The sequence below is a fragment of the Ranitomeya variabilis genome, chromosome 7 (genome assembly GCF_051348905.1).
Source record: "Ranitomeya variabilis isolate aRanVar5 chromosome 7, aRanVar5.hap1, whole genome shotgun sequence".
In the NCBI taxonomy this organism is placed as follows: Eukaryota; Metazoa; Chordata; class Amphibia; order Anura; family Dendrobatidae; genus Ranitomeya; species Ranitomeya variabilis.
Window position 1 is genome coordinate 102527882 of NC_135238.1, and position 25706 is coordinate 102553587.

Genomic DNA, 25706 nt, shown 5'->3' on the forward strand with positions numbered 1-25706 from the left:
CTTTCCTTGAAAGCAAACTGGAGGAAGTGAAAGGAAAATGGAGGGAAATGGAGGCTGAGCTACCATAATGCATTGCAAAGGGGGAGGAGAATGAGACATGGAAAATACAAAAACAGAAAATAGAACTGTCAACATGTCCACTAGAGGGAGCCAAAGCACTACAGATAAATAAAGTTATGAACTAATTAGATGGCGGAGACAGAACAATGCAAACAAGTGAGGAATAGCCAGAATGTATCAATAGAGCACGAAAAGGCCCAGTCCTCAGACTGGATATTCTCAAAGGGCTTTACCAAAGGTCTTTGTATCATTCCCCAATAATGCTAAGTGAATCACCCCTAGATCAGTTACATGGTATGCTGTGCAAGTGTTAAGAGACCCACGCGTATCGACACCTAAAGTATCTTCCTCAAGGCCAGCAGTGTTCTAGTGGTGTAATACCTGTATTTATATACATAAATTGAAAATTATCAATGCATAGCAGTTGTGCAGACAATTGCGGCAGAAAATCAGAGATACTGCTGGGCGGCATGATACATTTCCTAGTGCGCAGGTCCTAATCTCTCCCCGTCATAGGAAGTCTAGTATGGAAATCATGTGCATGCACAGTCCAAGCAGGTTGCCATGACAGCATGGACGCTGTTCTCCCTGTCACAGGAAGTCTAGCCCAAGAATCTGTTATGGAAATCATGCGCATGCACAGTCCAAACGGGTTACCATGGCAACATGGATGCAGATGAATAGCATGGTGTAACCCCTAATGCACCAGTCTAAAGTTCTCACCGCCACAGGAAATATAATCACAGAGTCTAGTATAGAGATAATCTGAATGAGCAGTTTGATCATGAAGCACACAAAGGTTTATAATAGTCACATCTAAAGTAATTGTTGATATAGAAACCTTTGAAATATAGCTGCAGCAGTGCCCCATAGCAGGTATGTATAACTGCAGTCCAACGTTGGACCGCATGTCACCATTACAGTGGCCATTTTAGTACAGTGTCCATTTTAGGACATGGTCACAAATCAAAGTCAAACATCAGAAATACTCTGTCTGATACCTCATTCTGATACTTGACTCTTATACCTGACTTTCACACATGGTCACAAATCAAAGTCAAACATCAGAAATAACATCAGAAATACTCTGTCTGATACCTCATTCTGATACCTGACTTTCACATATCAAAAATAGATCAACTGACCGAACAATATGTATATATATATATATATATATATATATATATATATATATATATATATATATATATATATATATATATATATAATTTATACTAGTGCATAGCCAAAAAAAGTCAAATACAAAATAGATCAATGGTCGCACTTTCACATATCAAAGTCACAAATCAAAGTCAAACATCAGAAATATTCTGTCTGATACCTCATTCTGATACTTGACTCTTATACCTGACTTTCACATATCAAAGTCACAAATCAAAGTCAAACATCAGAAATACTCTGTCTGATACCTCATTCTGATACTTGACTCTTAAGGTACCGTCACACTAAACGATATCGCTAGCGATCCGTGACGTTGCAGCGTACTGGATAGCGATATTGTTGTGTTTGACACGCAGCAGCGATCAGGATCCTGCTGTGATATCGCTGGTCGTTGATTAAAGTTCAGAACTTTATTTGGTCGTCAGATCGCCGTGTATCGTTGTGTTTGACAGCAAAAGCAACGATACCAGCGATGTTTTACAATAGTAACCAGGGTAAATATCGGGTTACTAAGCGCAGGGCCGCGCTTAGTAACCCGATGTTTACCCTGGTTACCAGTGTAAAATGTAAAAAAAAAAAAACAGTACATACTCACCTTCTGCTGTCTGTCACACGTCCCTCGCTGTCCGCTTCCTGCACTGACTGAGCGCTGGCCGTAAGTGAAAGCACAGCACAGCGGTGACGTCACCGCTCTGCTGTTAGGGCCGGCACTCAGTCAGTGCAGGAAGCGGACGCCGGGGGACACGAAGGTGAGTATGTACTGTTTGTTTTTTTTTACATTTTACACTGGTAACCAGGGTAAACATTGGGTTACTAAGCGCGGCCCTGCGCTTAGCAACCCGATGTTTACCCTGGTTACCCAGGGACCTCGGCATCGTTGGTCGCTGGAGAGCGGTCTGTGTGACAGCTCTCCAGCGACCAAACAGCGATGCTGCAGCGATCGGCATTGTTGTCTGTGTCGCTGCAGCGTCGCTTAGTGTGACGGTACCTTTGTACCTGACTTTCACATATCAAAGTCACAAATCAAAGTCAAACATCAGAAATACTCTGTCTGATACCTCATTCTGATACTTGACTCTTATACCTGACTTTCACATATCAAAGTCACAAATCAAAGTCAAACATCAGAAATACTCTGTCTGATACTTGAGTCTGATACCTGACTCTGATACCTGACTCTGATACCTGACTCTGATACCTGACTCTGATACCTGACTCTACATAGTTACATAGTTACATAGTTACATAGTTATTAAGGTTGAAGGAAGACTGTAAGTCCATCTAGTTCAACCCATAGCCTAACCTAACATGCCCTAACATGTTGATCCAGGGAAAGGCAAAAAAAACCCATGTGGCAAAGGGTAACTCCACCATGGGGAAAAAAATTCCTTCCCGACTCCACATACGGCAATCAGACTAGTTCCCTGGATCAACGCCTTATCAAGGAATCTAGTGTATATACCCTGTAACATTATACTTTTCCAGAAAGGTATCCAGTCCCCTCTTAAATTTAATTAATGAATCACTCATTACAACATCATACGGCAGAGAGTTCCATAGTCTCACTGCTCTTACAGTAAAGAATCCGCGTCTGTTATTATGCTTAAACCTTCTTTCCTCCAGACGTAGAGGATGCCCCCTTGTCCCTGTCTCAGGTCTATGATTAAAAAGATCATCAGAAAGGTCTTTGTACTGTCCCCTCATATATTTATACATTAACATAAGATCGCCCCTTAGTCTTCGTTTTTCCAAACTAAATAGCCCCAAGTGTAATAACCTATCTTGGTATTGCAGACCCCTCAGTCCTCTAATAACCTTGGTCGCTCTTCTCTGCACCCGCTCCAGTTCAGCTATGTCTTTCTTATACACCGGAGACCAGAACTGTGCACAGTGTTCTAAGTGTGGTCGAACTAGTGACTTGTATAGAGGTAAAATTATGTTCTCCTCGTGAGCATCTATGCCTCTTTTAATACATCCCATTATTGTATTTGCCTTTGTAGCAGCTGCCTGACACTGGCCACTGATTATGAGTTTGTCATCCACCCATACACCCAGGTCTTTTTCATTGACGGTTTTGCCCAGACTTTTAGAATTAAGCACATAGTTATACATCTTATTACTTCTACCCAAGTGCATGACCTTACATTTATCCCCATTAAAGCTCATTTGCCATTTATCAGCCCAAGCTTCTAGTTTACATAAATCATCCTGTAATATAAAATTGTCCTCCCCTGTATTGATTACCCTGCAGAGTTTAGTGTCATCTGCAAATATTGAAATTCTACTCTGAATGCCCCCTACAAGGTCATTAATAAATATGTTAAAAAGAAGAGGGCCCAATACTGACCCCTGTGGTACCCCACTGCTAACCGTGACCCAGTCCGAGTGTGCTCCATTAATAACCACCCTTTGTTTCCTATCCCTGAGCCAGCTCTCAACCCACTTACACATATTTTCCCCTATCCCCATTACTCTCATTTTATGTAACAACCTTTTGTGTGGCACCGTATCAAAAGCTTTGGAAAAGTCCATATATACAACGTCCACTGGGTTCCCTTGGTCCAGTCCGGAACTTACCTCTTCATAGAAGCTGATCAAATTAGTCTGACATGAACGGTCCCTAGTAAACCCGTGCTGATACTGGGTCATAAGGTTATTCCTCTTCAGATACTCCAGTATAGTATCCCTTAGAATGCCCTCCAGGATTTTACCCACAGTAGAGGTTAAACTTACTGGCCTATAATTACCGAGTTCAGTTTTTGCCCCTTTTTTGAATATTGGCACCACATTTGCTATACGCCAGTCCTGTGGTACAGACCCTGTTATTATGGAGTCTTTAAAGATTAAAAATAATGGTCTATCAATGACTGTACTTAGTTCCTGCAGTACTCGGGGGTGTATCCCATCCGGGCCCGGAGATTTGTCAATTTTAGTTATTTTTAGACGCCGCTGTACTTCCTGCTGGGTTAAGCAGGTGACATTTAATGGGGAATTATTATCACTAGTCATATTGGCTGCCATGGGATTTTCTTTTGTAAATACTGATGAAAAAAAGTCATTTAGCATATTGGCTTTTTCCTCATCCTCATCCACCATTTCACCCAGACTATTTTTAAGGGGGCCAACACTGTCATTTTTTAGTTTCTTACTATTTATATAGTTAAAGAATATTTTGGGATTATTTTTACTCTCTCTGGCAATGAGTCTCTCTGTCTCAATCTTTGCTGCCTTGATTTGTTTTTTACAGAATGTATTTAATTTTCTGTATTTATTTAATGCCTCCTCACTACCTACTTCCTTTAATTCTCTAAATGCTTTATTTTTGTCCCTTATTGTGCCCCTTACAGCTCTATTTAGCCATATTGGTTTCCTCCTATTTCTAGTATGTTTATTCCCATACGGTATATACTGTGCACAGGTCCTATCCAGGATGCTAATAAATGTCTCCCATTTTCTTTGTGTATTTTTGTGTCTCAGGATATCGTCCCAGTTAATTGCACCAAGATCCTCTCTCATCCGTTGGAAATTTGCCCTCCTGAAGTTTAGTGTCCTTGTCACCCCCCTACTACCCATCTTATTAAAGGTTACATGAAAACTTATTATTTTGTGATCACTATTCCCCAAGTGACCCCCAACCCTTATATTTGATATGCGGTCTGGCCTGTTGGTTAATATTAGGTCTAGCAGTGCCCCCCTCCTTGTTGGGTCCTGAACCAGTTGTGAAAGGTAATTGTCTCTCATAGTTGTCAAAAACCGATTACCTTTGCTGGAACTGCAGGTTTCTGTTCCCCAATCTATTTCAGGGTAGTTGAAGTCCCCCATAATAATGACTTCTCCTTGAGTCGCAGCTTCATCTATTTGCTTTACGAGGATATTCTCCATTGCTTCCATTAGTTTTGGAGATTTATAACAAACCCCTATCAGTAATTTATTATTTTTCCCCCTCCCCTTATCTCCACCCACAGAGACTCTACATTTTCATTAAATTCACCTATATTATCACGCAGGATGGGTTTTAAGGAAGATTTTACATATAGACACACCCCTCCCCCTCGCTTATCTGTACGGTCATTTCTGAACAGGCTATAGCCCTGCAAGTTAACAGCCCAGTCATGGCTCTCATCCAGCCACGTCTCAGATATCCCCACCATGTCATAATTATGCTCCAACAACATTAGTTCTAATTCATCCATTTTGTTGGCGAGGCTTCTGGCATTAGTATACATGCACTTGATGTTACTCTCTGTACCTCTATTCTTTCTTAAATTACTAACTGTTCTAACCCCACCCCCCATGCCACCTCCACCCCCAACTTCCTTATTTGTGCCCAGGTCTCTATCTGCACTATCTTCCCCTCCTATAAAATGAATACCCTCCCCCCCATTCCCTAGTTTAAACACTCCTCCAACCTTCTAACCATTTTCTCCCCCAGCACAGCTGCACCTTCCCCATTGAGGTGCAGCCCGTCCCTAGCGTAGAGCCTGTAGCCAACTGAGAAGTCGGCCCAGTTCTGCAGGAACCCAAACCCCTCCTTCCTACACCAATTCTTGAGCCACTTATTAACCTCCCTAATCTCCCGTTGCCTCTCTGGCGTGGCACGTGGTACAGGCAGTATTTCGGAAAATACCACGTTGGAGGTCCTTGCTTTCAGCTTGCAGCCTAATTCCCTGAAATCATCTTTAAGGACCTTCCACCTACCTCTAACTTTGTCATTTGTGCCAATGTGCACCATGACCGCTGGGTCCTCACCAGCCCCTCCCAGTAATCTGTCCACCCGATCAGCGATGTGTCGGACTCGAGCGCCAGGTAGGCAGCACACCGTCCGACGATCCCTGTCTTTGTGACAGATTGCCCTATCTGTTCCCCTAATAATTGAGTCCCCCACTACCAGCACCTGTCTGGCCTGCCCTGCTCTCCTATTTCCCCCCTTACTGGAGCAGTCACTCCTCCGGCTTTCAGAGGACATGCCTGGCTGCAGCAGTGCTACCCCTGTACTGGCACCCCCCTCATCTGCCAACTTAGCAAACTTATTGGGGTGTGCCAGATCAGGACTAGCCTCCCTGGCACTCTTCCCTCTACCCCGCCTTCTATCTGTCACCCAGCTAACTGCCACACTGTCCTGCAGCTCAACATTTTTGTTCCTGATTTCTTTTAGTGTTTCTTAAAGACAGAAAGTTGCCATTTGAAATAAATGTAATTTTGTGCCATGTCTGTGATTTGCTTTTTTTCTACAAAATTAACCCCTTTCTGACATCGGACGTACTATCCCGTCGAGGTGGGGTGGGCCCGTATGACCACCGATGGGATAGTATGTCCAGCGTGATCGGCCACGGTCACGGGGGGAGCGCGGCCGATCGCGGCCGGGTGTCAGCTGACTATCGCAGCTGACATCCGGCATTATGTGCCTGGAGCGGTTACGGACCAACCCTGGCACATTAACCCCGGCACACTGCGATCAAACATATTTGCAGTGTTCCGGCGGTATAGGGAAGCATCGTGCAGGGAGCGGGCTTCCCTGAGACCCCCGGAGCAACGCGATGTGATCGCGTTGCTCCGAGGGTCTCTTACCTCCTCCTCCCTGCAGCAGGCCCGGTTCCAAGATGGCCGCAGCATCCGGGTCCTGCAAGGTGGTGGCTTCACTGCGCCTGCTCAGAGCAGGCGTCGGGAAGCCTCCAGGAGCTGTGCACGTCAGATCGCCGATCTGACACAGTGCACAGCAAAGTGTCAGATCGGCCTGCGGCAATGTTATAGTGTAAAAAAAAATTTTTCACATGTGTAAAAAAAAAAAAAAAAAAAAAAAAAAAAAACTCCAAAAACAAGCGGAAAAAATATATTCTTCCTATAAATACATTTCATTATCTAAATAAAAAAACAATAAAAGTACACATTTAGTATTGCCGCGTCCGTAGTGACCCGACCTATAAAACTGACCCACTAGTTAACCCCTTCAGTGAACACCGTAAAAAAAAAAAAACGAGGCCAAAAACAACGCTTTATTATCATACCGCCAAATTAAAAGTGGAATAACACGCGATCAAACAGACGGATATAAATAACCATGGTACCGCTGAAAACGTCATCTTGTCCAGCAAAAAATGAGCCGCCATACAGCGTCATCAAAGAAAAAATAAAAAAGTTATAGTCCTCAGAATAAAGCGATGCAAAAATATTTTTTTTCTATAAAATAGTTTTTATCGTATAAAAGCACCAAAACATAAAAAATGATATAAATGAGGTATCTCTGTAATCATACTGACCCGAAGAATATAACTGCTTTATCCATTTTACCAAATGCGGAACGGTATAAACGCCTCCCACAAAAGAAATTCATGAATAGCTGGTTTTTGGTCATTCTGCCTCACAAAAATCGGAATAAAAAGTGACCAAAAAATGTCATGTGCCCGAAAATGTTACAAATAAAAATGTCAACTCGTCCCGCAAAAAACAAGACCTCACATGACTCTGTGGACCAAAATATGGAAAAATTATAGCTCTCAAAATGTGGTAACGCAAAAAAATATTTTTTGCAATAAAAAGCGTCTTTCAGTGTGTGACGGCTGCCAATCATAAAAATCCGCTAAAAAACCCGCTAGAAAAGTAAATCAAACCCCCCTTCATCACCCCCTTAGTTAGCGAAAAAATATAACAAATGTATTTATTTCCATTTTCCCCTTAGGGTTAGGGCTAGGGTTAGGGCTAGGGTTAAGGCTAGGGTTAAGGCTACAGTTAGCGTTGGGGCTAAAGTTAGGGTTGGGGCTAAAGTTAGGGTTTGGATTACATTTACTGTTGGGATTAGGGTTAAGGGTGTGGTTAGGGTTACCTTTGGGATTAGGGTAAGGGATGTGTTTGGATTAGGGTTTCAGTTATAATTGGGGGATTTTCACTGTTTAGGCACATCAGGGGCTCTCCAAACGTGGCATGGCGTCCAATCTCAATTCCAGCCAATTCTGCATTGAAAAAGTAAAACAGTGCTCCTTCCCTTCTGAGCTCTCCCATGCGCCCAAACAGAGGTTTACCCCAATATATGGGGTATCTGCATACTCAGGACAAATTGGACAACAACTTTTGGGGTCTAATTTCAACTGTTACCCTTGGAAAAAATACAAAACTGGAGGCTAAAAAATATTTTTTGTGGGGAAGAAAAATATTTTTTATTTTCACGGCTCTGCGTTATGAACTGTAGTGAAACACTTGGTTCAAAGCTGTCACAACACATTTAGATGAGTTCCTTAGGGGGTCTACTTTCCAAAATGGTGTCGCTTGTGGGGGGTTTCAATGTTTAGGCACATCAGTGGCTCTCCAAACGTAACATGGCGTCCCATCTCAATTCCTGTCAATTTTGCATTGAAACGTCAAACGGCGCTCCTTCCCTTCCGAGCTCTCCCATGCGCCCAAACAGTGGTTTACCCCCACATATGGGGTATCAACGTACTCAGGACAAATTGTACAACAACTTTTGGGGTCCAATTTCTTTTCTTACCCTTGGAAAAATAAAAAATTGGGGTCGAAAAGATCATTTTTGTGAAAAAATATGATTTTTTATTTTTACGGCTCTGCATTATAAGCTTCTGTTAATCACTTAATGGGTCAAAGTGCTCAGCACACATCTAAATGAGTTCCTTAGGGGGTCTACTTTCCAAAATGGTGTCACTTGGTGGGGGTTTCAATGTTTAGGCACATCAGGGGCTCTCCAAACGCAACATGGCGTCCCATCTCAATTCCTGTCAATTTTGCATTGAAAAGTCAAATGGTGCTCCTTCGCTTCCGAGTTCTACCATGCGCCCAAACAGTGGTTTACCCCCACATATGGGGTATCTGCGCACTCAGGACAAATTGTACAACTTTTGGGGTCCATTTTCTCCTGTTACCCTTGGTAAAATAAAACAAATTGGAGCTGAAGTAAATTTTGTGTGAAAAAAAGTTAAATGTTCATTTTTATTTAAACATTCCAAAAATTCCTGTGAAAAACCTGAAGGGTTAATAAACTTCTTGAATGTGGTTTTGAGCACCTTGAGGGGTGCAGTTTTTAGAATGGTGTCACACTTGGTTATTTTCTATCATATAGACCCCTCAAAATGACTTCAAAAAGTTGTGGTCCCTAAAAAAAAATGGTGTTGTGAAAATGAGAAATTGCTGGTCAACTTTTAACCCTTATAACTCCCTAACAAAAAAAAAATTTGGTTCCAAAATTGTGCTGATGTAAAGTAGACATGTGGGGAATGATACTTGTTAAGTATTTTGTGTGACATATCTCTGTGATTTTATTGCATAAAAATTCAAAGTTGGAAAATTGCAAAATTTTCAAAATTTTTGCCAAATTTCCATTTTTTTCACAAATAAACGCAATGTAATATCAAAGAAATTTTATCACTATCATGAAGTACAATATGTCATGAGAAAACAATGTCAGAATCACCGGGATCTGTTGAAGCGTTCCAGAGTTATAACCTCATAAAGGGACAGTGGTCAGAATTGTAAAAATTGGCCCGGCCATTAACATGGAAACCACCCTTGGGGGTAAAGGGGTTAAACAACTGAATGAACATCCTTCAAGGCCGGAGATTCCATAATGTTTGCCAGGGGTTTTATGTTCTCCCCGTGTTTGCGTAGGTTTCCTCCGGGTTGTCCAGTTTCCTCCCACATTCCAAAGACATACTGATAGGGAATTTAGATTGTGAGCCACATCAGGGATATCAAAGTTAATGTGTGCAAACTGTAAAGCGCTGTGGAATATGTTAGCACTATATTAAAATAAAGATTATAATCTTGCTTTATATACGTTGTTTGGTTGTTGGACACAATCAGGAATGAACTGGAGATGGGAAATCATTTTAAAAGGTCATTTTAAGGACGACAGAGAGAAAAAATTGGAGTTCAAACTGATAAAGATGTTCAATTCTTTGACAATATTACACAATTTAACACCTGGATTTATGACTCACTACATAGATACAATTCACACCTCCACTAGATAGACTCTAGATAACTAAGAAGAACATTCCCACTGCCTCCTCCATTAGATCTAATTTTATTTATTTGGCTTTTCTTTAGGAGGTGTCACCCCTCCCACTTCATGAAACAAATGTCCTGCTGTGATATCTCTTAGGCCAGGGTCACACTTGCCAGTTCACTGTGAGAAACTCGCACATCAAGTTCCAGGGCTGCCGCCAGCACTCGGGACCTAAGTGTGTGGCTGTATGTATTTCTATGCAGCCGCACGCTCCGGTCCCGAGTGCTGGTGGCAGTGCCAGGACTTGGTGCAAGTTACTCACAGTTAACTCCCAATTGTGACCCTGGCCTTAAATGTCTTTTTCTTATTAATTCACTTGTAATCCTGCCTGAAGAAGGAGCCATTGTTCTCTGAAACCTTGCAAACATATATTACTTTCTGATTAGCCAATTAAGGTATCACTCTGATAATACTTTTGTCATCGTTGGGCATTTAATGTATTTACACACCTTTTTTGAAAGGCCACAGAGGCTGCAACACCATTAAGCAAGAGAGGCACCACTAATCAACCAACACCAAGGAGATCTCTAAACAAGTTAGGCCTTTTACACACTTCAGTCTTTTTGTTTCAGTCAAAATCTGCTGTTTTGTGAAAAAAACCCAGATCCAGCAAATTTGCCCACTGGACCCGTCTTTTTCTCATAGACTTGTATTAGCGACATATTACGATGGATGGCCTTACATTTCGTCCATCGTGTGCCGGATCCCACGGCATTTGGTTATCCGTCGTCTGGAGAGGATGGTCCTAGGAATGTTTTTTGTCTGCTAAGAAAAGTAGGACAGCAACGGATCCAGTGTCGTCTGTCGTTGGCTAGAATGGAAGCCGGATCCGTTGTTTCTGTTTTTCACTATTTTTGACGGATCCGTGGTGACGGCGGATTTTGACTGACGCCAGAAGACTGAAGAGTGAAAGAGGCTTTAGGGACAAAGTTGTTTAGAAGTACAAGTCAGGGTTGGGTCTTAAAAAAATAAATACATAAATTTAAAAAAAATCCCAATCTCTGATGATCCCCCAGAGCACCAGCAAATCCATTATCAAATGAAAAGACCATGGTTCCACCGCAAATCTGCATTGAAAGGGCCACCCACACAATTTCTCCTGTTACCCTTGTGAAAGTAAAAATTTGGGGGTGAAAAATCATTTTTGTGGAAAAAATGTTTTTTTTTTTTGTTTTCATGGCTCTACTTTAAAAACTTATGTGAAGCAGTTGGGGGTTCATAGTGCTCACCACACATCTAGATAAGCTCTTTGGGGGGTCTGGTTTCCAAAATGGTGTCACTTGTGGAGGTTTCCACTGTTTAAGCACATCGGGGGCTCTCCAAATGTGACATGGCGTCCGATCTCAATTCCAGCCAATTCTGCATTGAAAAGGTCAAACGGAACTCCTTCTCCCAAGCTCTGCTGTGCGCCCAAACAGTGGTTTACCCCCACATATGGGGTATTGACGTACTCAGGAGAAATTGCACAACAACTTTTGTGGTCTAATTTCTCCTGTTACCCTTGTGAAAATAAGAATTTGTGGGCGAAAAGATCATTTTTGTGTAAAAAAAATGAGATTTTTTTATTTTCACGGCTCTACGTTATAAACTTCTGTAAAGCACTTGGGGATTCAAAGTGCTCACCACACAACTAGATAAGTTCCTTAAGGGGTCTAAGTTTCCAAAATGGTGTCACTTGTGGGGGGTTTCCACTGTTTAGGCACATGAGGGGCTCTCCAAAAGCGACATGGCATCTGATCTCAATTCCAGCCAACTCTGCATTGAAAAAGTCAAACGGTGCTCGTTCTCTTCCAAGCCCTAACGTGCGCCCAAACAGTAGTTTACCCCCACATATGGGTTATCGGCATATTCAGGAGAAATTGCACAACACAATTGGTTGTTCATTTTCTCTTTTTACACTTGTGAAAATAAAAAAAAATTGGTTCTGAAATAAAATGTTTGCAAAAAAAGTCAAATGTTCATTTTTCCCTTCCACATTGTTTCAGTTCCTGTGAAGCACGTAAAGGGTTAATAAACTTTTTGAATGTGGTTTTGATCACCTTGAGTGGTGTAGTTTTTAGAATGGTGTCAAGTTTAGGTATTTTCTGTCATGTACACCCCTCAAAGTGACTTTATATGTGAGATGGTCCCTAAAAAAAATGGTTTTGTAAATTTTGTAAGACAAATGAGAAATTGCTGGACAACTTTTAACCCTTATACCTTGCTAACAAAAAAAAAATAAAATGTTTCCAAAATTGTGCTGATGTAAAGTAGACATGTGGGAAATGTTATTTATTAACTATTTTGTGTGACATAGTTCTCTGATTTAAGGGCATAAAAATACAAAGCTTGAAAATTTCAACATTTTTTGCCATATTTCCATTTTTTTCATAAATAATCGCAAGTAATATCGAAGAAATGTTGCCACCAACATGAAGTACAATATGTCACAAAAAAAAAAAAAACCAATTTCAGCAGAATCAGCGGGATCGGTTAAAGCGTTCCACAGTTATAACCTCATAAAGTGACAGTGGTCAGAATTGTAAAAATTGCCTCAGTCATTAAGGGGTTAAGGGGAAACGTGTAAATATTTTGGAATGGCCAAGTCAAAGCCCAGACATTAATCCAGTTAAGATTCTGAGGTCAGGCTTGAAGATTGCTGTATTGCTGTTCACCAGAGCAAACCATCTAATATGAAGGAGCTGGAGCAGTTTTGCCTTGAGTATTAGGCATAAATTCCAGTGGCATGATGTGGAAAGCTTATAGAGACTTGTACAAAGTGACTTGCAGATGTAATTGCCGTAAAAGGCTCTACAAGTTTCTGACTTTAAGGGGTGAATATTTATGCACACTAACGTTTACCGTTATTTGGTCCCATTTGTTGTTTGCTTCACAATAAAAAGAACACCAAATGTTCACAGTTGTAGGCATGTTCTTAACATGAACTGATGCAAGCTTTCAAAAAACTTTACAGTTCGGGTTAGCAGCATCACAATTTTGGTAAATGTATCACTTTGTTTATGTTCTGTAAAATGTTGTCAAAGACAAACATGCAGTTAAAGGGAACCTGGCTCCCCAAAAATTGAAGATGATCTGCGGCCACCGGAATCAGGGGCTTATCTACAGCATTCTGTAATGCTGTAGATAAGCCCCCAATGTATCCTGAAAGATGAGAAAAAGAGGTTATATTATACTCACCCAGGGGCGGTCCGGGTCTGATGACGTCTTACGATGACATCATCTTCTTGTATTCACGCCGCAGCTCCGGCACAGGCTTACTTTGTCTGCCCTCTTGAGGGCAGAGCAAAGTACTGCAGGGTGCAGGCGCCGGGCCTCTCTGACCTTTCCCTGCGCAGTGCAGTACTTTGCTCTGCCCTCAATAGGGCAGACAAAGTACGCCTGCGCTGGAGATGTGGCGTGAAGACAAGAAGAGGATGCCATCATAAGAATATAGGAGGCCCCGGACTGGACCGCGACACCCATCGGACCCGGATCGCAGCGGGAGCGCCCCTGGGAGAGTATAATATATCCTATTTTTCTCATCTTTCAGGATACATTGGGGGCTTATCTACAGCATTACAGAATGCTGTAGATAAGCCCCTGATGTCGGTAGCTGCAGCTCATCTTCGATTTTGTAGTGACAGGTTCCCTTTAAAAGGAAAAGTTACATTTTTGCATGTATTGTGTATGTGTTGAATAATTAAGTTCCTTAAAATAATGCAGTAATATTTATGAAACCAATTAAGAAATTATTAAACAAAAAAGTTATTATACCAGTTTGTTTGATAAATTTGTTGCTTTCAGATAGTTCCAAAGTTCTCTACATGTAAATTCTATATACATTTCATACTTGACACTACTACTACTACTTGATCTAGTACTTGTCTAGTCCATTTAAAGGGAAACTGTCAGCAGGATTGTGCGCAGTAACCTACGGACAGTTTCAGGTTGGCGCCGTTATGCTGATTAAAATGATACATTGGTTGATTAAATCAGTCTTGTAGTTGTTGTTTAATCTTTATTTTAAGTTTTGAGTAAATGATATGCTTGTGCTCTGGGGTGGGGCTGTGGGTGGGGTCTTCATGTGGTGCTCTGCTTACCTATTCATAATGAAGACTGTAGACAGGTCACTGATTCCTTAGTGACCTGCCTCCTAGTTAACATAATGAATGTTTTATATACATACTGAAGAAAGACAAAAAAAAAATCTTCCTCCAAGATTATGTTGCCAATCCATGCACAGTGGCAGCTATTGCTGATAGCTGCTACTGTGCAGGCTTGGCGGTGCCATCTTGGAGAAGGAATTTTTTTTTCTTCTCTAAGAACATGGCTCTGCATGCACAGTAGCAGCTCTATATACATTTTTTTTTTTAAATATTAGGATCACCTCAACCTTAATAATTGTAAGCACAGTATACATTTTGGTGCCTGCCCGCAGAAGGGGTTGTGTTTTTTTTTTCAATATGTATATATTATATTCATTATGTAAACTAGGGCCCAGGTCACTGAGGGATCAGTGACCTGTAAGCCGTCTTCAGTATGAATAGCTGATCCGAGCACCACATGAAGAACCCCCCCCCTAGCCCCGCCCTGGAGCACGTGAATATCATTAACTGAAAACTGAAAATAAAGATTAATCAACAACCACAAGATGGATTTCATCAACAAAGGAATCTTTGTAATTAGTATATCGGCGCAGACCTCACACTGTCTGTAGGTTACTCAACACAATCCTCCTGACAGATTCCCTTTAATAATGCCACTTTAAAAATGTTAGAATTTCATTTTTATAAAGCTGTTTATATATTTTTTTTCTATTTAAGTGATGAATTCCCTCTGCAGCTATCTGCCAAGTTGCATGTTCCACGACCCCAGAATGACAGTAGGATGGTAAAATTAACTATGTACACTTCTAAAGACTGCCATTATAAGGTAAGAAGCAAAACATACTGGACAGTTTTAGGTATCTCATTATTGAATTGCAAGTTTAAGTTATAAAAAAAAACTTTACTTACTATTTCAGGGAAAACATTTCTGTCTCGTCTGAATACTAGCTACACCCCTCGATAAATGTTTTGACTGTGTAAAATAGGGTCATTTCTCTGTGTGGTTATTTTATTATTATTATCATTATTATTATTTGGAGTGTCCTAGGAGAGAGAGAGAAACTGTGGCACTATCTAAGGGTATATTTCCACGTTGAGGGTATGTGCACACTTCAGGATTTCTTGCAGAAATTTCCTGAAGAAAACCGGAAATTTTCTGCAAGAAATCCGCATTTTTTTTGCGTTTTTTTCCCGTTTTTTTAGCATTTTGCAAGCGAAATTAGCTTGCAGAATGCTAAAGTTTTCCAAGCGATCTGTAACATCGCTTGGAAAACTGACAGGTTGGTCACACTTGTCAAACATACTGTTTGACAAGTGTGACCAACTTTTTACTATAGATGCTGACTATGCAGCATCTATAGTAAAAGATAGAATGTTTAAAAATAATTAAAAAAATTTTAAAAATGGTTATGCTCACCTGCAGACAGCTGATCTCCTCAGCGGCGTCTGTTCCTATAGATGGTGTGTGCAGGACCTTCGGTGACGTCACGGTCACGTGAGCGGTCACATGAGCGGTCTCGCGACCAATCACAAGACTACAACGTCATCGCAGGTCCTTCACACAGAGCACCTATAGGAACGGAAGAGAGAACATGCAGCGCTGAGAGGCGGGAACACTTCGGGGGCCATCAGAGGGTGAGTATATCACTTTTTTATTTTAATTCTTTTTTTTTTTCTACCATTTATATGGTGCCCAGTCCGTGGAGGAGAGTCTCCTCTCCTCCACCCTGGGTACCAACCGCACATAATCTGCTTACTTCCCGCATGGTGTGCACAGCCCCGTGCGGGAAGTAAGCAGATCAATGCACTCCTAGGTGTGCGGAATCCCCGCAATTCCGCATTTTTAATGAACATGTTGCTTTTTTTTTCCTCCGCGATGCGATTTTTTCGCGGAAAAAATTCAACATTTGCACAAGAAATGTGGAATACACTGTAAATAATAGGAGGCATATGTTAGCGTTTTTTTCACGTTTTTTTCGCGTTTTTATCACGTTTTTATAGCGAAAAACACGCAAAAAATACTGAACGTGTGCACATGGCCTCAGGATTGCATCAGGATTTGATCAGGATTTGAAGCAGGTAATCAGCGACAGGCTTAGTCCGGCCGCAAATTGGCCCCTCCCTTCTCTCCTCCTGTCAGTTCCCCCTCCCTACTCCCCTCCAGTCAGTGCCAGTGTGTCCCCCCCATCCCGGACCAACTTTTTACTATTAATGCTGGCTATGCAGCATCAATAGTTAAAAGATATAATGTTAAAAATAATTTTAAAAAATAAAAAATCATGCTATTCTGACCTTCCGTCGCCTCTGCAGCTTTCCCGCTCCTCCCGATGCTCTCGGCAGTTCCCAGAGATGAATTGCTAAATTACCCAGATGACTTAGCGGACTCACGAGACCACTAAGTCATCTGGGTAATTTTGCAATGCATCTCTGGGAACGGAAGGTGCCGGCCACATCGCAAGGAGTGGAACAGCTTCGGTGGATGACGGAAGGTGAGTATATAATTTTTTTAATTACATAGTTATTAAGGTTGAAGGAAGACTGTAAGTCCATCTAGTTCAACCCATAGCCTAACATGCCCTAACATGTTGATCCAGGGGAAGGCAAAAAAACCCCATGTGGCAAAGAGTAACTCCACCATGGGGAAAACAATTCCTTCCCGACTCCACATACGGCAATCAGACTAGTTCCCTGGATCAACGCCTTATCAAGGAATCTAGTGTATATACCCTGTAACATTATACTTTTCCAGAAAGGTATCCAGTCCCCTCTTAAATTTAATTAATGAATCACTCATTACAACATCATACGGCAGAGAGTTCCATAGTCTCACTGCTCTTACAGTAAAGAATCCGCGTCTGTTATTATGCTTAAACCTTCTTTCCTCCAGACGTAGAGGATGCCCCCTTGTCCCTGTCTCAGGTCTATGATTAAAAAGATCACCAGAAAGGTCTTTGTACTGTCCCCTCATATATTTATACATTAAAATAAGATCACCCCTTAGTCTTCGTTTTTCCAAACTAAATAGCCCCAAGTGTAATAACCTATCTTGGTATTGCAGACCCCCCAGTCCTCTAATAACCTTGGTCGCTCTTCTCTGCACCCGCTCCAGTTCAGCTATGTCTTTCTTATACACCGGAGACCAGAACTGTGCACAGTATTCTAAGTGTGGTCGAACTAGTGACTTGTATAGAGGTAAAATTATGTTCTCCTCATGAGCATCTATGCCTCTTTTAATACATCCCATTATTTTATTTGCCTTTGTAGCAGCTGCCTGACACTGGCCACTGAATATGAGTTTGTCATCCACCCATACACCCAGGTCTTTTTCATTGACGGTTTTGCCCAGAGTTTTAGAATTAAGCACATAGTTATACATCTTATTACTTCTACCAAGTGCATGACCTTACATTTATCCCCATTAAAGCTCATTTGCCATTTATCAGCCCAAGCTTCTAGTTTACATAAATCATCCTGTAATATAAAATTGTCCTCCCCTGTATTGATTACCCTGCAGAGTTTAGTGTCATCTGCAAATATTGAAATTCTACTCTGAATGCCCCCTACAAGGTTATTAATAAATATGTTAAAAAGAAGAGGGCCCAATACTGACCCCTGTGGTACCCCACTGCTAACCGTGACCCAGTCCGAGTGTGCTCCATTAATAACCACCCTTTGTTTCCTATCCCTGATAAAAATGATTTTTTATTTTAATTTGTTTTCACAGGGATATGGTGCCCACACTGCTGTATGTGGGCTATGTTATATACTACATGGGTTGTGCTATATACTACTTGGGCTGTGTTATATACTATGTGGGCTGTGTTATATACTATGTGGGCTGCGTTATATACTATGTTGGCTGTGTTATATACTGTGTGGGCTGTGTTATGTACTATGTGGGCTGTGTTATATACTATGTGGGCTGTGTTATATACTATGTGGGCTGTGTTATATACTATGTGGGCTGTGTTATATACTATGTGGGCTGTGTTATATACTACGTGGGCTGTGTTATATAATACTATGTGGCTGCTATATAATACGTGGCTGCTATATACTACGTGGCTGTGCTGTATACTGTGTGGGCTGTGCTATATACTATGTGGTTGTGTTATATACTGGGTGGACTGTGTTATATACTACATCGCTGTGCTATATACTACGTGGCTGTGCTATCTACCACATTGGCTGTGTTATATACTACGTGGGCTGTGTTATATACTACCTGGGCTGTGTTATATACTATATCGCTGTGCTATATACAATGTCGCTGTGCTATATACTACATAGCTACTATATACTGTGTGAATGTGTGTATGTATGTCCGGGATTGGCATCTGAACCGTCGCAGCTACAGCCACAAAATTTTGCACAGTCACACGTCTGGACCCCGAGAGCGTCATAGGCTATATTGTGAGGTGAAATTTTAACCCTGCGCTTTCCAATTCACCAAACAATTTTGCCCCTATCTACATAATGGGGAAAAAGTGAAAGGAAAAGTGTTGGAGGCAAATTAACAGCTGCCAGATGTGAACATGGGGGACTTAAAGAATGAGAGCGATGGCGCCAAAGAGTATATACTGTACAGTTGCTAAGGTGGGGCACACCACCACGGGGATATGAACACACACACAAAATGTGCCACACACTACCACGTGCTCGAACGCATATACCACCCTCAGCGCACATTTCACCACACATACACCAACCTCGCCACATAAAAGTTGAAACACAAAAGTCGCCGCTCAAAACTCGCCACGCGCAAAACTCTCCACATGCAAAACTCGCCACACGTGCAAAACTCACCTCATGGAAAACTCGCCACACGCAAAACTTGCACACGCGGAAAAATTGCCACATGCACAAAAGTTGCAACACATGCAAAAGTTGCCTCACACAAAACTTGCACATACTCAAAAGGCACCACACATAAAACTCGCCACGCTCAAAACTCGCCATTCGCAAAACTTGCTGCACACAACTTGCTACACTAACCTGTCACATGCAACTCGACACACAAAAAGTTGCTACACGCATGTCGCCACAAAAAACTCATCTCACAAAAGTCACTACATGCATGTCGCCACATGCAACTCAACACACACAACTTGACACACGAAACTCGCCCTAAAACAAACACAAGTCTGGTATTATCCTTCAAAAATAAAAATCTGATTAATAAGCTGACAAACTACAAGAGCAACAAATGTACTATATAGGAATCCGGCAGCTGTCAGTCACATGACCAGTCTATTATGTGTATGTGTGAGCTAATATATACTGCCAGGGGGTGGGCTTACTGTTGGCTGGGGATTTATCAGGCTGCCAATTTAGCTTACAAATACTGAGGTAAAAATACTGACCAAATAACGTGTGAACGAGGTCTAATACAGGAGGAGATGACATACAGATATATACTATATACAGGAAGAGATGACACACAGGTATATACTATTTACAGGGGAGATGACACACAGGTATATACTATATGCAGGAGGAGATGACATACAGGTACATACTACATACAGCAGGAGATGACATACAGGTATATACTATATACAGAAGGAGATGACACACAGGTATATACTATGTACAGGAGCAGATTACCTACAGGTATATAGTATATACAGGAGGATATGACATACAGGTATATGCTATGTATAGGAGGAGATGACACACAAATATATACTATATATAGGTGAGATGACACACAGCAGGTATATACTATATATATATATATATATATATATATATATATATATATATATATATATATATATATATATATATATATATATATATATATACAGGAGATGACATACAGGTGTATACTATATATAAGGGAGATGACAAACATGTATATACTGAGGTGAAAATGAGAGGTGTGAGGTGAAAATGGAAAGGTGTGAGTGCAAAATGAGAGGAGTGAGGGAAAATAGTGGAGTGATCGGAATTGACAGATGTGAGGTCGAAATGACAAGTGTTAGGGGGGAATGAGAGGAGTGCGGGGGAAAATGAGAGGTGTGAGGGGGAAAATGAGAGGTGTGAGGGGGAAAATGAAAGATGTGATGGGGAAAATGAGAGGTGTGATGGGAAAATAAGAGAAGTGAGGTGCTATAACTAACCACAGATATTTACTATGCCCAGGCAACGCCGGGCTCTTCAGCTAGCTTAGATTTACAATCTCCATGCTTTTCTCATGGTCAACTTTGTGTGGCCTGTTCAAGAGTTGGAACAGCCAAAAATCTGTTTGTCTTTGCACCTGAAGGAAAAACTAAGAATGTTGTTTATCAAAAGGCTCTTGAATAAGTAGTAGAAGATTACTTCACATTACTTGGCCAATTTAGTTAAATCTGTGTGGAAAATCTCTGATGTTGAAATATATGTTGTAAAATGCTTCTATTAGCTTAGTTTTTGCCTTTTAATAATTACATTTCTATCTATTTGTTCTGTGGTTTTTTTTGTGCAGAATAAATTTTTGTTAACACATTCTATTTTGCTAACAGCAGTTATTACCCCGGGCGAAGCCGGGTAGTACAGCTAGTATATTATAAGAAAGGAACAAAGCTCAATTGTTCATTCAAACCCGCTGGTGCCATAGTGCCCAAAGTTGTCATCCACCCACATTCAAGCTGCGCTAAAGTACGTTTCATATCTCCACCCCTATTGCCACACAGCACTCTATCAATGTCAATGTCATGTCGGACGCTATTCACACTAGGGCGTCCGACAGACAGCGGTAATTCCACATTTGTCCACTATACGCTCAGTGGCGCCGGCTAGACTTTATCCAGGTTGTCCGGGGTTAATCTAGCTGGTAATCGGGTTGGAGGCTGGGTCACACCCGTGGCCTTTAAATAGTAATTCTGGACTTTGGGAGTCACCAATTATAGCTTGTGTCTTGTGCCTGGTGAACTCAGTCTGGAGTGGTGGTCTAGGAGAAGAAATATTGTATCTGGTGGTGTATTATCCTTTGTCATATTTTTATTTCCTATATTTGTATTTGTTTTGCCCTGTGCACATTATATTGTTTTCCTGTGTGTCTGCAGCGTGGTGCGTTTTTAGTTTTCCCTGTCTGTGCTTTCTGTAGGGGTTGGTGTGTGGTCTAATCACTGGGTGGCGGGTGGAGGTTTCAGCATAGGACTGAAACAGGAGTCAGGGTCAGGCCTGGCGGCCCAGACAAGCACGCCATTAGTGTAAATCCTGGGAGAGGAACAGACAGAGTTTTCCCTAGTCTGAGGGATATCGCAGGGGCCCGGGTAATCAGCTGTAGTCTACCCAGTACCCGCATGACATTATAATCGGCCAAAAATTTATTTTGGATGCCATGGATCCAATGACTTCCATAACCCGCCAGTTGGAGGCGCTGTCCTTGCAGGTCACTGAGTTGAAGGGGGCAGTTCAGCAACAGGGTCTTGTAGTATCTAATGTGCAAGCTGAAACTGCAGGTAGAGTTGAAGAGCCAAAGATTCCTTTACCTGAGAGGTTTCCTCAGGTAATGAGGCTCAGCGTGTAGGCCTGGTATTGCCATTACTGAACGGAGACCCCCAAGCATGGGCATTTTCATTACCATCTGATTCAGCTGCATTTAACTCAGTGGAGTTTTTTTTTCTGCTCTTGGGCTCATATATGATGATCCTGACATATAAGGAAGTAAACACGCAAATTTTAAGCAAACAACGCTGCCGGTTCCCTCGCTGAGGTCCAGGCTGCGTCGGAGAGGTGAGTATAGCAATATTTTTTTATTTTAATTCTTTCTTTTACACATTAATATGGATCCCAGGGCCTGAAGGAGAGTTTCCTCTCCTTCAGACCCTGGGAACCATCAGGGATACCGTCCGATACTTGAGTCCCATTGACTTGTATTGGTATCGGGTATCGGTATCAGATTGGATCCGATACTTTGCCGGTATCGGCCGATACTTTCCGATACCGATACTTTCACGTATCGGACGGTATCGCTCAACACTAATGGCGACACTTCTTGGAGGGGTCGGTCCACCAGGTTACAGTTATCACCGACCATAAAAATTTGCTTTATTTAGAGTCAGCCAAGCTTCTGTCCCCCAGGCAGGCTCGCTGGGCATTGTTTTTCATGCGATTCAACTTTTTTGTTACGTACCGACCGGGGTCTAAGAACACTAAGGCAGATGCTTTATCCAGGCGTTTTCCAGGGGGAGAACCTCGGGAAGATCCGGTACCCATCCTCCAAAAGGGTGTACTGGTCTCGGCTCTCACGACAGAGGTTGAGGCTGAGATTGCCGAGGCTCAGGAGGAAGTACCACCAGAGCTTCCCATTAACAAATCATTTGTACCACTCCATCTTCACCTAAAGGTGTTGGGTGAGCATCATGATGCTGTTCTGGCTGGCCATCCAGGGGTTAGGGGTACCTTGGAGTTGGTGTCGCGTCAGTTTTGGTGGCCCAAAATCCGACAGAACGTGGTCCCGTACGTATCAGCATGTACCACGTGTGCTAGGGCTAAGACGCCTCGCTCCCGTCCTGCTGGCACATTACATCCGCTAGGGGAGGGGTACCCAGTAGGCCATGGACAGAGATCTCCATGGATTTTATTACAGACCTACCCTCCTCAGCTGAGAACACAGTCATCTTGGTGGTTGTTGATCGGTTCTCAAAGATGTCACACTTTGTGTCCTTGCCTTCGTTGCCTAACGCAAAGATCCGGGCTCAGGTTTTTGTGCAGGAGATGGTCAGACTTCACGGGGTCCTGTCTGACATAGTGTCGGATAGGGGTACTCAGTTTGTGGCAAAGTTTTGGAAAGCATTTTGCTCATGGCTGGGGATCAAGTTGTCGCATTCTTCGGCGTTTCATCCTCAGTCAAATGGTCAGACCGAGCGTATGAACCAGAATTTGGAGCAGTACTTACGCTGCTGTGTTTCTGACAACCAGGAGGAGTGGTCGACGTTCCTTCCTTTGGCTGAGTTTGCCATTAATAATCACCACCAGGAGTCGTCTGGGGAGTCCCAGTTCTTTTGTGTTTACGGGTACCATCCTCAATTTTGTACTCTGCGTCAGGGTGGCTCTGCTGGCGTTCCGGAGGAGGACCAGCTAGGAGCACAACTGTCATCCGTTTGGAGGAGAGTGAAACAGTGCTTGCTGAGTGTGGGTGCAAGGTACAAACGAGCGGCTGACAGTAGACGTGTGCCAGGTCTGGACCTGAGTGTGGGCGACTGGGTGTGGTTGTCCACAACAAACATAAAACTCAGTACCATCCCTGAAATTGGGTCCAAGGTTTATTGGTCCATTTAGGGTCACCGCCATCATTAACCCGGTAGCCTACCGATTGGAGCTTCCTACGGTATATGAGATACACAGCGTGTTTCACAGATCTCTTTTAAAGAAGGTGGTGGGTTCCGGCGCCGATGCCACCTCCAGTCTTGGTGGATGGCAATTTGGAGTTTGAAGTCTCCAAGGTGGTTGACTCTCGTATAGTGCGCCGCACATTACAGTACCTGGTACACTGGCGTGGTTATGGGCCGGTGGAGAGGTCTTGGGTACCAGCTTCGGACATACATGCGGACCAGCTGGTCAGTATGTTTCACCGCCGCCATCCGGACAAGCCGGGTCCTATAAGTCGTGAGGGCCCTGGGGTCCCTCGTAGAAGGCGGGGCACTGTCATGTCGGACGCTATTCAAACTAGGGCGTCCAACAGACAGCGGTAATTCCACATTTGTCCACTATACGCTCAGTGGCGCCGGCTAGACTTTATCCAGGTTGTCCGGGGTTAATCTAGCTGGTAATCGGGTTGGAGGCTGGGTCACACCCATGGCCTTTAAATAGCCATTCTGGACTTTGGGAAGCGCCAATTATAGTTTGTGTCTTGTGCTTGGTGAACTCGGTCTGGAGTGGTGGTCTAGGAGAAGAAATATCGTATCTGGTGGTGTATTATCCTTTGTCATATTTATCCTTCCTATATTTGTATTTGTTTTGCCCTGTGCACATTATAGTGTTTTCCTGTGTGTCTGCGGCGTGGTGCGTTTTTAGTTTTCCCTGTCTATGCTTTCTGTAGGGGTTAGTGTGTGGTCTAATCACTGGGTGGCGGGTGGAGGTTTCAGCATAGGACTGAAACAGGAGTCAGGGTAAGGCCTGGCGGCCCAGACAAGCACACCATCAGTGTAAATTCTGGGAGAGGGACAGACAGGGTTTTCCCTAGTCTGAGGGATATTGCAGGGGCCCGGGTAATCAGCTGTAGTCTACCCAGTACCCGCATGACAGCCAGATACCTGAAGTTCTTTTGGGTTGCATTTATGGTTCAGCCTAAGGTGGCGAGGAATGGTCTTTAGAGATGCAAAGTCATCCACCTCGCTTGCGGCCATAATATCTCTAACGTGCTCACGGGTACGTAACCGGGGTTCACATGAGGCCTGTCAAATGTAAATCAATGTACTAGTACATCTAGCAAAGTATACTACATAGGTGATACTACATGAAATATAATTGGTGATCTTAAATTCCCTAAGGCCATCTGCAGAGATGAATGACATTTCACATACGGTACATGATTGCAGCATGCTAGGCAATCGCCGCATGGATAAAATCCCCACTTACGTCTGCCATCATTGAAAAAGTCAGGTGTTTTTTGCCACATAATGGCTCCTCACCAAAATGTCCCTCAGATTTTTGTCCCTCCTAGCCATCAAGAGGGGTGAATCTGAAAGATATTTTGCAAAGGTGGGTTCTGTTCTTAGAATGGACCAATACCTATTCATAATTGTCTCCATAGTTTCCTACTGATGATTAAAAGTAGAGATGTATCATATTTTGAATTGAACTTTATTGGGTTTTTTGATAGTAAGTAAATCACATCTCTTAGACTTTTTGGCGTGGGAACCACATTTTATAGTTCTCTTGCTATAACCTCGAGCCAGGAATCTCTCCCCAAAGTCCACAGATTACTTCTCAAACAACTCATCTGAGGTACAAATTCAAAAACTCGGTATGAGATGAGAATGCGTGTAAAAGTGCATTGACCGAAGTCTGTTTCTGAAAGACGTCAGTATGGATAGATCAGACTTCCTGGACCAGCAACCTGATGTCAAGAAATGACAGTCTGATGATGGTAATTGTACATGAGTCTGATGTTAAGATGGTCCTGCATATCGTAACCATTTTTTTCACCACTTAAATAAAAAAAGAACATAGACATGTTTGGTGCCTGTGAACTTGTAATGACCTGTAGAATTGTAATGGCATGTCAGTTTTAGCATTTAGTGAACACTGTAAAAAATTCAAAAAAACAATTGTGGAATTGCACTTTTTCACCGCATTAGGAATTTTTCCCGTTTTCCAGTACATCATATGGTAAAATCAATGGTGCCATTCAAAAGTGCAATTTGTCCTGCAAAAAA

At 42.4% G+C, this 25706-nt stretch overlaps 1 protein-coding gene across 1 annotated transcript in view; it reads left to right on the forward strand.

Annotated features, from left to right (window-relative positions):
• Positions 1-25706, forward strand: part of PGAP1 (post-GPI attachment to proteins inositol deacylase 1) — a 1745445-nt gene that overhangs the window by 1120242 nt on the left and 599497 nt on the right. Inside the window, exon 18 of the mRNA XM_077275621.1 lies at positions 15055-15163. Coding sequence (XP_077131736.1) covers positions 15055-15163 — 109 coding nt within the window. The remainder of the gene's footprint in view (positions 1-15054; positions 15164-25706) is intronic.